General features: G+C 43.9%; 1 protein-coding gene across 1 annotated transcript in view; it reads left to right on the forward strand.

The window, feature by feature from the left end:
* TTC21A (tetratricopeptide repeat domain 21A) overlaps positions 1-13,479 on the forward strand; it is a 47,724-nt gene that overhangs the window by 18,169 nt on the left and 16,076 nt on the right. The window contains exons 12-16 of the mRNA XM_063147445.1: positions 6,226-6,355; positions 6,797-6,954; positions 8,493-8,705; positions 9,809-10,047; positions 12,327-12,399. Coding sequence (XP_063003515.1) covers positions 6,226-6,355; positions 6,797-6,954; positions 8,493-8,705; positions 9,809-10,047; positions 12,327-12,399 — 813 coding nt within the window. The remainder of the gene's footprint in view (positions 1-6,225; positions 6,356-6,796; positions 6,955-8,492; positions 8,706-9,808; positions 10,048-12,326; positions 12,400-13,479) is intronic.

Consider the following 13,479-nt stretch of genomic DNA (forward strand, 5'->3'; position numbering starts at 1 on the left):
ACTCCCAAATCTTCGATGATGGACAAAACGGCAGCCAGTAAGTCCGTTGATGACCGTTGCACTGAGGTGCCTGAATATTCCAGAGCGGCTAATAGGGCTCAGATACCCCTAACGCCTGGACGGTCACTGGCGAGTTCCGCGGCCAGGAAAATCTCCAAAAAAGGCCCGGGCTCCCAAATCTTCGACGATCGACAAAACGGCAGCCAGTAAGTCCGTTGATGACCGTTGCACTGAGGTGCCTGAATATTCCAGAGCGGCTAATAGGGCTCAGATACCCCTAACGCCTGGACGGTCACTGGCGAGTTCCGCGGCCAGGAAAATCTCCAAAAAAGGCCCGGGCTCCCAAATCTTCGACGATTGACAAAACGGCAGCCAGTAAGTCCGTTGATGACCGTTGCACTGAGGTGCCTGAATATTCCAGAGCGGCTAATAGGGCTCAGATACCCCTAACGCCTGGACGGTCACTGGCGAGTCCCGCGGCCAGGAAAATCTCCAAAAAAGGCCCGGACTCCCAAATCTTCTTCGGAAATGGAGCGGCGGAACCGGCTAGGAGTCACTCTACTCCTCCTGCCATACCGACCGCTTCGATACCGAGGCCTCCCTCGGTATCGAGATTCCAGCCGCTACCGATGGCTACGGTACCGACGTACCCTCCCAGTCTATCGGAGGGCGAGTTGCGGGATTCGGTTTCAGCGGCCTCTTTCCGAGAGCCTACCAGGCCGTGAGAGGTTCAGGGACTAATCCCTCTACCGCCTTCGGAATGGGATCGATATCGCCCACTTCCAGGGTGACCACCAGTACCCTCAAGAAGAGTATTATGCGCACCCTTCGCTTACATCGAGGGTGTGTCATCTACCGCTGCCTCCACCGCCCGCCCACCAATGTCCACGGTGTCAACGCCTCGACACCGTACACAGCCATCGGCATCGACTGCCGCGGTTACCACGATACCGACGGAGCATGTATACCTCCAGGTGGTTACAGTATCCTTGCCTGAAGAAAATTATTCATCGGATTCTGAATTGGGGTTGTCGGCTACTCCATCGATGCCTTCACCATAAGATGAGGTTCATGACAACGACCCTTCTTCCCCTTCCGACGATATGGTCAGATCTTCTGACCATATGCTTAGAATGGCTCAGGCATTAGGACTGGTGATCCAGCACCACATGCTTTAAAGCAAATGGCTCAATTATTCTGGAAAACACTGGCTATGTCTCAAGCCACATCGTAAAGGCTAGAGACCCTCTATCGAGTCTAACAAGAAAATGTACAGTTTCTGGTCCAACATCCCAAACCTAATTCGATCGTAGGGAGTCGGCTCAAGGCCGCTCACAGAAGGCACATTCTGCACCCGTGGACAGAGAGGGCAGAAAGTTGGACCTTACGGGCCGGAGGATTTACTCCTCTGCTTCTTTGGGCATCAGCCTACGAGGCTACCATGGCACGATACCAGCTCTTCCTCTGGGAGAAAATAGGATCACTAGGTGAACATCTCCCAGAGGACAAAAAAGAGCGGGCACGAGTCTTCCAAAGTGAAGCTTCAGCCATAGCCAGGCAACAAGTGTCGACAGCGCGACACCAAGTTGACTGCCATTCCAAGTCGATGATGGGACCCGTGTCCTTGAGGAGACATGCTTGGCTCCGCTCCGCTAATCTGGCTCATGACACCAAAGCCAGGATTGAGAACATGCCTTTCGATGGCGAGGGCTTGTTTAATAGCAAGACGGACAAGACCTTGGACTCTATATACAAGGTTTGCACAACAGCCAAGAAAATAAGTTTTTCTGCTCAGCCTGCCCAATACAAGCTGAGACGGTGAACAAGACCGCCTGCTTAACAACAACAGCAGCGGCCCTACTATCAAAGCCAACAGAGGCAGCAACAACAACAACTCCAGAGTAAGCGGCCATATCAGTCTACATTTCAACAAGACAAGCGTCAGCCTGACTTCACCAAGAAGCAGCGACTTTGACTTCTTTGTCCCACGTCCACCTCCCTTTGCGAACCGCCTAGCACCCCATTACCATCAATGGGAGTCAATGACATCAGACTCCTGCGTGCTCACTATCATCAACTCGGGGTATGCCATCGAGCTTGATGTCCTTCCTCCTTCTTCGGGGGTGAAAGTAACGGCGCCATCCCTTCCTCTGCTTCCGGAGGTACAGACCTCTGCTATCGAAGAGAGCCATCTCTCCCGTACCCGCAGAGGAACTCAACCAGGGTTTTTTCTCGCGCTACTTCACGGTCCCGAAGAAATATGAGGTCTTCGGCCGATCATGGACTTAAAGCAGTTAAACAAATTCATCATTCCAAGGAAGTTCCGTATGACAACGGTTACTTTTATTCTGCAGCTCCTACACTTGGACGATTGGCTTCTGGTAGCGGACAGCAGTTGCACGCTCCAGAAGGACATTTCAACCACCCTCAACCTGTTGGACTTGTTGGGTTTGTGGGTCAACGAGGAGAAATCCATCTTGACCCCACATCAGAAGCTCGAATTTATAGGGGTAACTCTGTCGTCTCGAGATGGGAGAGCATACTTACCATCGACCAGAGCGAACACCTTACAGCAGTTAGCCATCGATACCGAGAGCCGCCGAAAAATTTCGGCATGGACAATTCAGAGACTATTAGGCTTGATGCAGTCATCAGGTTTGCAAGACTCAGAATGAGAATATTGCAAGCCTGGGTTTTAAGAACTTTCGATCTTCGAAACACTCCTTCGGTAACGATCACGACGGATGCATCGTTGATCGGATGGGGAGCACACTGCGACTCCCTCACTACTCAGGGCCGTTGGCCTCCTTCCCAGAGGGAACATCATATCTACCACCTAGAACTGCTAGCGGTGGAGAATGCAATAAGAACTTTTTCACAATTGATCGAGGGCTGAATCGTCCTGATCGCAACAGACAACACCACAGTAGTGGCGTACATCAACAGACAAGGTGGGACAAGGTCTCATTCTCTGAATCGATCGGCACTCAGGATTTGGAACTGGTGCATAAAGAGAAATACTCACCTGACGGCGACCCATGTAGCGGGCAATGAAAACATCATCGCGGACGCCCTCAGCAGGTCTTTCCACATCGACCACGAATGGGAGCTCGATACCGAAGTAAGAGACGTTCTCTTTCGGTACTGGATCCTCCCTGCTGTCGATGTCTTCGCTACCGAAGAAAACGCAGCTTGTTCCAGGTTCTGCAGCAGAGCAGGAAGAGGAAAGCACTCGCTAGGAGATGCTTTCACCAGAACCTGGAAAGGAAATCTTCTTTACATCTTTCCTCTGTTTCCACTGTTGACGAAGGTGCTGGCCAAAATCCAGTCGAACAGGTCAGACTGCATCCTTATCACACCATGGTGGCCTCGACAGACGTGGTTCTCCACGCCCTTCGACTGTCGGACGGGAATTACATCAGACTCCCGCCGATACCGACACTGTTGTCTCGACACCAGGGCAGGGTTCGACACGCAAACCCGTCGACCCTCAAGATGACGGCATGGAGGATATCATCCACTCCTCCTCTCGTATCAAAGATTTAACTGTAGACCATATATTTTTGGCATCACTAAAGCCTTCAACAAGAAAATCTTATGCAGCAAAGTGGCAAAGATTTCAAACTTTTGCCTTGGAAAACGATCAAGCACCTGAATCTTGCCCTTTAGCGTTAATCCTCAAATACCTACTGACACTTTATCAGCAGGGACTCGAACTCACTTCCATCAGAGTTCACTTAGCAGCTATTACGTCTTTCATCGAGGCATGATTGGTTTTACACCTTTTGTGCATCCAACATCGAGGAAATTTTTAAAAGGGCTTAAAAATATGATACCGACAGTAAAGAGTATCGTTCCACCATGGAGCCTATCAGTGGTGTTACGGGCATTGACAAAGAAGCCCTTCGAGCCCATGGCCTTATCTGACCTTAGGCTTCTAACATTCAATACTGTCTTTTAGTAGCCATCACTTCTGCTAGACGTGCAAGTGAGCTTAGAGCTCTCAAGATAGTTGCTCCTTACACTATCTTTCACAAAGATAAGGTTGTGTTACGCACAGACCCTGCCTTCTTGCCTAAGGTAGTGTCAACCTTTCATCTGTCCCAATATATCACTCTACCAGTTTTCTTTCCGAATCCAACAACACCTGTAGAGTCTGCTTTACATACACTTGATGTAAGGAGAACTCTTGCCTTTTACAAGGCTAGGACAGGGAATTTTAGAAAAACAAAGCAATTGTTTATTTGTTATGGGGAGCCTTATAAGGGACTCCCTGTTTCATGCCGGCGTTTGTCACGCTGGATTGTAGAGACAATTGAACTTGCCTACTCTATCTCTAAACTAGAACTGGTGAAACCTGTGACAGCTCATTCTACCAGAGCCGTCACAACATCTGTGGTTTTCGGCAGAGGTGTTCCTTTGACAGAAGTCTGTAGAGCTGCAACGGGGTCCACTCCATCCACGTTTCTTAGGCACTACAGTTTGGGCACCCATGCGAGGCAGGACTGCTCATTTGAAGGACAGTGCTCTCGGAGATCTTCAGATGATGCACCAACCCACCTCCAAATATATGTCAGCTTGCTACTCGCCCATATGTGTGATGCATAGAGACCACGAAGAAGAAATGCAGGTTGCTTACCTGTAACTGTAGTTCTTCGAGTGGTCATCTATGCATTCACACAACCCACCCACCATCCCCACTTGGTGGTGTGAGACTTATAAATGACACAGTTATATGTGGAATGTACTTGTATTTTATTTACACTCATGTTTATGGGGGCACAATGTCGGACTCCTGTAAACTGAGGTAAGGGCGGGAACCCCATGGACATGCACGGTAGCGTGGGGGAGGGGTTCCCGCCAAAAACGTTCCACTCAGCTATAGAAGGTTCCGGTCTGGTCTCTGCGCAGGCGCAAAGCCCATATGTGTGAATGCATAGATGACCACTCGAAGAACTACAGTTACAGGTAAGCAACCTGCATTTGTGGGCTCTCCCACACTAGAGGCCTTCAAGAGGCAGCTGGACAACCATCTGTCAGGGATGCTTTAGGGTGGATTCCTGCATTGAGCAGGGGGTTGGACTCGATGGCCTTGTAGGCCCCTTCCAACTCTATTCTATGATTCTAAGATGTAGTGATGGCCTCCAATTTGGATGGCTTTAAAAGAGGGTTGGATATGTTCCTGGAGGCAAAGGCTATCAATGGCTACTAGCTGATTAGCCACTGTGTGAACAGAGTGCTGGACTAGATGGACCCTCCAGACTGACTTGGTACCCAGCTCCACAGTGACCTGACTGTGCCCTCATGAACTAGCTTGGACTCCTGCCATGCTTTTCCAGTATCCTCTTCAGGCCCCTGCTTAGAACTCTGTGTGTGTGTAGCTCTTCAGACATATAGAGCTGGTTAGTTCTTCACCAGGGAACCGCCCAGAGAACTCCGGCTATTGGGCAGTATAGAAATGTAATAAATAAATAAATAGAGATGGGAGTGAAATTTGTTTGATTCACATTTTAATTCATACTAACCTAATTTACACTTTCTGAACTAATATACAAGCCAAAATGCAATTAAACTTTATTTTTCTTTGCATTTCATGATGCAATTCTCCAATTAAAAATAAATTGCAAACTGATGTGGAAAGTTACACTTAAAAATGTGTTATACAAAGTAAAACAAATTCATCTTTATACGCGATGCTGCACAATAGCATTTTTGCTACAATATTTTAGTGATGTCCACCAATTTGGATGGCTTTAAAAGGGGGTTGGATAAATTCCTGGAGGAGAAGGCTATCCATGGCTACTAGTCCTGATGGTTATGTGCTACCTCCAGTATCAGAGGCAGTAAGCCTATATGCACCAGTTGCTGGGGAACATGGGTGGGAGGATGCTATTGCACTGTGTCGTGGTCAACAGCTGGTTGGCCACTGTGGAAACAGAGTACTGGATTAGATGGACCCTTGGACTGATCCAGCATTGCTCTTTTTATGTTCTTTTGGATTATTGTACATTTCTTCATTTGTTCTCTGTGCAACAAATTGTGATATTGTACTTTATAAATATTTCCAGCTGATCTCAGGTATGTTCATGGAAGTCTTGATGGATGGGTAGCCAGATTGTGGCTCATCAACAGTGTATGACACATGGGATTTGTATGCCAAACAAATTTATTTTACCCTGTATTTTATATTCCTGGAAAATACGTAATTTCATATTTTCCCCATAGCCTCGGTTACCTGGTCAGGTTTTATCTTCTCTTCTCAAGCAAGCAACTATACTTTTGAATCCACTTGTGAAAGCAGCTCCTGGGATGATAGAACCTCTTTTTCTAATGGCACAGGTTAAATATTTATCAGGTAAGTTGAGATCTGATTGGTTACTCAAGCAAAAAACTAGAAATTTGCCAGGACTTGAGATTATTAGTACAAGTTTTTGAAAAATGTTGATTAAGCTCAATCAAGGTTGAAGTTTAAAAGTCTTTGAAGGTGTCTGCCTTTTGAGTGAGTGTTCTTTTGTCTTAAATTGTGAATATAAATTAGACATGGGGGGCTGAGAAAACTTGGCAGGGTGAGGTAGGGCAGAAAGAGCAGGGCAGGGGTTTTCGCCTTCTCTTTCTTTCCCTTTGCATAAGTTCTGAACCTTGTGATGGGACCCTGCAGAAGCTAATGAGTAATACAGGATCAAGTTAGCAAATTGCTTTGCTTGCTCAAGAAGGCCTGCACCATACTTTATGGCATAGGAGTATTTGTATGAAACAAAGTGTCTAGAACAAAATAATATAATAGGCTATTTTGCAGGAGAACTAGAAACTGCCCAGGGTACCCTGCAGCGTTGTTTAGAGTTGGACCCAACATCGACAGATGCCAATCTTCTTATGGCCCAGATCCACCTCTCTCAAGGAAACATCAAAGAATGTGCCCATTCGCTAGAAATAGGTGTCAGCTACAACTTTCAAGTAAGACTGAGTTTGGAAGAAACATTGTAAATGCTTGTGAGAACTGTTTCCCCCTTTCCTTTGGCCTTGCTAATGGGTCTACTTGTGAATAGCAAACTTACAACTAATTTCCTCATTGTGCTGTGTGTGCATTTAACCTATACACATGTAAATCACAGGACAGGAACTTAATGTGATAAAGTTGCTTCCACGCTATAGCTCAGGAAGTGCCATTATTTGTTCGATTCCTTTCTATAGAGAACCCAGATTTCATTGCCAATTCATTATATTCCAGTGTTTTCTGTGTTGTCCTCCCTTCTTTTTTATACCTATGGTGATTTCTCTCTCTCTCTCTCTCTCTTTCTCTCTCTCTCTCTCTCTCAGAATACATTTAGAGTGCTAGCCTGTCCAGAGTGGACTAGCAAAGCACTATGTAACTTTTCAGGGCCACTGTGCCTTTAATTAGAAACTTCTTCCTTGTGGTTTCTCACTCTAAGAGCTTTTCTACACAAAGCTGTTAATCATTGTATCTACTTTCAGTTTCATCACAGAATCGAGATTCAAGATCTACACAAAGAGTTTTCCCTTTTCTGCTACATAAGCTCTAGGTGACACTGTGCTATAGCAGAATAGTGCAAATTAAAAAAGTAGGTAACTGCCTATTCTTCCACGTCTAAAAAATTAATAGCCCACTTTCCTTGCTCTAAAAAACAGCAACAACAAAAACCAGGAAAATGCTGCTAAAAAACAAGTGAACGTGGAGGATTACGAAGTCATCTAAAGAACCATGAGTAAAGAATTAGGAATGCACAATAAATGCCTCGTGTACAAAAGCTCAAAATACTCCAGTTTAGTGCAGCACAACATCTATTTATTTATTTATTTATTGCATTTCTATACCGCCCAATAGCCGAAGCTCTCTGGGCAATGAATTGCCGTTATACCACTTAGTCAGTTCTTACTGCTTCTGTGTGGGATAGTGATGCTTTGTGAAATTAATTATTGGTTTCCTCTCTATTTTTTTCTTCCTTTTTAATTGGAAAATAAAGCTGCTTTGCAATGAAAACAAATAAGAATAAGAATAATAAAAGCCCCGTCTCTGCTCCATGCAACAGAAACTGATTGATTAAAGGAAAATCCATCAGAACAGAAGTAATCACAGGACCAGAAGCCACAAGAAAGAAGTTTCTTATTGAAGTTACAGGGGCCATTGCTGAACACAACATAGTTCTGTGTAAATGTTCTAGAAGTATAAAATGGTATCTCTTGACCGTGGGAATGGACGTTGTTTGATAAAATAGGTGGAACCAACGCTTTAATTCCACGTTCAGATGATTGCAGGAAAGCAATAACTCAGCAGTTGTTAAAAGGCCCTACTGTGGAAGCCACCAAGGACAGGCAATCTTGAAAGATAGAGCTGGTCTCTCTTACTCCTAAGAATTGAGCTAATGCACACATGGATGCTCGCTCACACATTGAGTAGTTAAAGCCTAATATTTTCAGCATGAGGCTCTCATTTGTTTGTCCTACTAGTGTCACCTTTTAATATTTTTTGCCAGCTCCGTGATTCTCCATTGTATCACTTCATCAAGGCTAGAGCACTGAATAAAGCTGGGGAATATCCTGAAGCCATCAAAGTCTTAAAAATGCTTATCAATTTACCTCAAATGAAAGGGGAAATTAAGAAGGGCCTGGGGCCGCATATAACGACAAGTGAACAAGTCTCCATCTACTTGGAACTTGCTGAAGCTCTTCGACTCAATGGGGAACTGGTAAGATGTTCTGTATACAAGCTCCACCCCAATAAATTCAGTGCCAAATGTTTAAAAAGAAAGCAAGACCCTTTGGGGTTAAGAGCTACTTATATGAAGAAGGATGGTTTAAAAATGAATGGGTCAAATATCACATGATTTCAGATGTTTTTAAATTCCTTTTGAAGGAAAGATTATTTAGTGGAAATGATTGGTGTAAGATGTGTAGTCAACCCATGCAACTTTAGTCGGGACTAATGGTCTATAAAAGAATGTAGGCTGGCCATTGGGAGAAAGTGAGACCATTTTTCACATAAGGGCGAAAATACCAGTAGGTGATGATATAGCCGAAGTGCCTATCCAAGGGATCACCTTTACCTTCTTGCTTCAATTGGCAGTAGATGAGATCTGCTATGGTAGAGGTGGGCACCATTGGCTATGATGGCTAGGGCTGATAGAAGTTGTAAGCCAAAATATCTAGCGGGCCAAAAGTTGCATATTCCTATGCTTAAGGAAGTCAGGCAGGACCTTCTCAGTGGTGGTACTCACACTTTGGAGAGATTGACCTAATATTTCATCTGGCTACATCTCATGATCTGCGTTTCATGGTCTAAAAAACTGCTGTGCTTGAAATCTGCTTTGTATACTGTTTTTTGGCAAATATTTTGTGGGTGTGGTTTTTGGTATGATTGTGGGCCTGTTTTCAATTGTTGCTTTGTTTATGTTCTGCTTATTATGTTTTAAACTCTGGTTTGTATGTCACCAGATACATTGAAAATAGAGAATGCAACAAATATGTTCTATATAAATAGATACAATAAGTAAAAAATTGCCCACAGAATAAATTAGCCATTCCTATATTGGGGGACAATGGCCTCAAGTCATTCCTCTGGGATTGGCCAAGCAATTTAAAATCCCAGAATATTGCTTTATGTGTAGCTATAAATCAGAATGACAAATGATTTGCTTCTGAATATTTGATCCAGTGACCAAGGAAATCAAGTGGATTTGTAATATATCTTGAATGTTAGAAAAAAGTAAATTTACTGTATAATCATTACCTTTAGTGATAAGAGCATTTAATTTTGCAAAGAATTTTCATATATGTTGTTTTAACTTTCCAGCATGAAGCTACTAAGATAATGCAAGATACGATTAATGAATTTAGTGGGACACCAGAGGAAATCCGTGTCATGGTTGCAAATGTAGATTTAGCTCTCAGTAAAGGGGAAGTGGACTTAGCTTTAACTATGCTGAGGAACATCACACCAAACCAGCCCTATTATACTGAAGTTAAAGAAAAGATGGCTCAGATTTACCTTCAGATCCGAAAGGATAAGAGATTGTACATTGGATGCTACTGGTAATGTTTCAAGTTAACTTGGCTTTTTGCGAATATTTGTTTTCACATTTTGCTTTAGGTGCATGGAGGGATTCAGAAATTTAGAGAAAGAAATATTTAATCAGAATCACATTCTAGAGGCTAAATCTATGACCAACTCTGAGTAAAGGGTCATGTTTATGTCTCTGCTCTAGAATTAGTATGCGTCCTGCACAGATCGGTTCTAATTTTAGTCATAATACTCTTCCAGGCCTTTTACAATAATGTGGGGAAACAGTAAAAAATACTGAAACAGCAATGACATTTTAAAAAATCCAGTTTTCTTGTAGCATTCTGCTCCTCCTCTCCTCCAGCTTGACTTTGGCCAGGGAAGCAACACTGAATTTGAAGTGGGGAGTCAGGGCTGAAGCATAATTTTAATTTGAAATTACATTTTCTACATTTTTAAAATTACATCATAGCCCATATTGAACCTTGAAACACTTCCCCCATTTACTATTTTTGTTCAACACAACATTTTGTTTAACACTGAAGAGGAGTACTTTTATTATTATTTTGTAACGCTTTAATTTTCTATGGAACGCAGGACCAATCAGAAACTATCATGTCTTACTGGAAGGGGAGGAACTCCTCTCAGTCTTGGCTCTGCCTTTTACAGATGTGCAGGGTTGTTTAGTGGCTCCGTAGTTTAACTTGGGAGTAGTGATTTTATTCTTAATTTTTCTACCTTTTCTGCCCCCTCCATTACTTCCTATATAGAGCAGCAGGTGGTTGGTTTTTTTTTTTTTTTTTTTTTGCTATTTGATTACTTGGGCTTCCCAGTGCAGGGATAGACAGGAGATTCTCCCAGCACTCCAGCACTATTGTCCCTCTCCTTCCTTCAGGCATTTCCAAAATAATAAAGAAAAACCTTTTTCTCACGAGAAATAGAAAGGGGTTAGCTTCAGTGCCCGAATCCAGGGTTTGTCTGTGGGTAAGCAGGAATTCTTCAGTCTCTGCGGTACTATCCTGTCTGGAGAACCCGAACCAATGCAGCCAGTACACACCCTCTCTCATTCTGGCTTGTTGTCACTCACCAGGAAGGGGAAGTGACAGTTGTCCAGGCACAGCTTTCTCCATCTGTTTCTCTCGGAAATAGGCAAGGCAGACATTCTGGGGCTGTCAAAGCGATGGTGTCCCTCAGCAGTGGAGGCGTTGAAAGCCCGCATGTGGAAAATATTTTCATACCGACAATTGCCACAGCCATCATGTCGGGTGCACCACAACCTCCCCTGATGCAATCCAACAGCACTCTGGCACTCAAAAAGGAGCAGTGATTAGGTCCCCAGCACATACCACAGCACCGACAGAAGATGGGCCCTGGAATCAGGCCAATGTGAGGAAGTGGCTGAATAAGGAGCTGGTGAGGGAAGTGGCAGCCACTTTTGATAAAGCAGTTGGCTCACAATTCCCACAGACGAAAGAGAAAGAGGGACAAATATTCTTCTTCCACCTCCTACTCTACCACCTCCTACGCCTCCTCTTCTGACAACAGGATGAGGAGGGGCAAAAAGTAGGTGCTGAAGAAAAACTCTGAGCCTGTCACTGGCGATTTCTGTGATTTGCCTACAGCCATTTTCACTTTCAGAAGAGAGTGATGCCATTTGGGTTGACATCAATCCCAGTCTTCATCAAGGTGCTGGGGATTCTAGTGACTCATGTACACTTACTGAAGATATCCATTTACTCTTACCTGGATGATAGCCTCATAAGATACTCATCTAAGGAACAGAGAAGGAAGGATTTCGAGGCCATGCTAGAACGCCTGGGACCACACTTTTTGTGGTGAATATGTTCAAGAGTGAGCTAGAGACATTTCAGAGAGTAGATCATTTGGGAGTGATGTTGGGTACAAGTTTAGCTTGTTCCTGACAGGGGAAAGACAATTCAAGATACTGGAGGTGATCAGGTCTGTGAAAGCAAATAAAAGTGCAGAGATCATGTCCCTGGCCTACCTCTAGAGGTTGTTGGTCTCCAGTCAGGATCTTGTGGAGTAGTCTTGTCTCTACTCAAGGGATCCCCTGAGGGTGCTTCTTCGATTCCAGGATGAGAATGATAGGTTTGCTAGGTTTGTTCTGGTGCCATTTGGGGGTTATAGTATGTCATTATCCATTTTATTTTTGGAACTATTGCAATTAAGGCAGCAGTACTAACCCAAAACAGTAACTTTATAAAATTGTTTGTGAAGACACAAACTAATGTTGTCTACACAAAGTTTTGCTTCATGTAACTGCTTGAATAACATTCCCCTTTTTATCTAGTGAGCTCTGTGAGAATTTGCCAAGTCCTCATACAAGCCTTCTCTTGGGTGATGCCTACATGAATATTCAAGAGGTTAGTTTTTTTACAACTGAATAGGTATAGGTTGTACAACTGAAACTATATTCATTTCCAATAAACTGCAAATGCTGTACCTGAAAAAAGAGTTATATTTAAAGCCAGATTGTACAGGTATGTATGTAAATATTCTAAATATGTTGTTATTTATATGAAAAAATAACTTCAGCACTAAGAAAAATTTGTTCAGCAGATTGGAAAGCAAATTTTATTTTTACATATCCTTCTTATATATAGTAACTTTGTTGAGCTTGGTGCTTTATAAAATTCTTTAATCATTTATCTTGCACTAGGCTTATTTGATCTTCTGGTCCATCAAACCCAGGTATATTTGATTGATGTACAAGAGATTTGCATTCCTTGAGACCTTCTTTTATCCCAGACCTTCATGCCACTCAGCTTGCTTTGAGAAAACTTGTCCTTTGAGAAACTAAGCCTTTGAATTACAATTTCAACTGAGATACACGTCCAGCTCACTGTCTGACCACTTGTCAAGAATGGTGTTCTTCGAAAATCTGCCTGCTATAATTTACCAAATTCTGACAAAGAAATTTCTACCAGCAACTCTTCCAAACAAATCTTTGTGTATTGCCAATCAGTCACAAAACTAATTGTTAACTTGGGTCATGGCTAGACGACAGAGATTGAGGGTGACAATCTCGTGATTTTATGAGCGCGAGATCATCGCCCTCGTCTACACGCGGCATGCGATGTCCCAGGGAGAAGAGGACGTCACGCCCACCATTTTGTTTTTTTCTAAAAGGAGAAGGAGCGCATGAGCGCTCCTGTGCAAAATGTGAGTATTTTTTTTTAAAAAAAAAATCCCGTTCCCCCCACCCCACCCCCGGTTACTCGCGAGGACCCGGGACAAACCACAATTCCCGGCCACACATTCCGCGTTCTCAAGATCATCCCGAAACCATGGAAAAAGCGGGGTAGAAGGGTAGGGCGATATCCTGGGGCAAGGGAGGGATCATCCCTCCCTGTTCCCAGGATCCCCTGTGCATCATCTGAACACACAGGGATGATCACCGGGATATCACCCTGTCTAGACATGGCCTAAGTGAAGCTTGCATT

This window comes from Elgaria multicarinata, chromosome 1 (assembly GCF_023053635.1).
Source record: "Elgaria multicarinata webbii isolate HBS135686 ecotype San Diego chromosome 1, rElgMul1.1.pri, whole genome shotgun sequence".
NCBI lineage: Eukaryota > Metazoa > Chordata > Lepidosauria > Squamata > Anguidae > Elgaria > Elgaria multicarinata.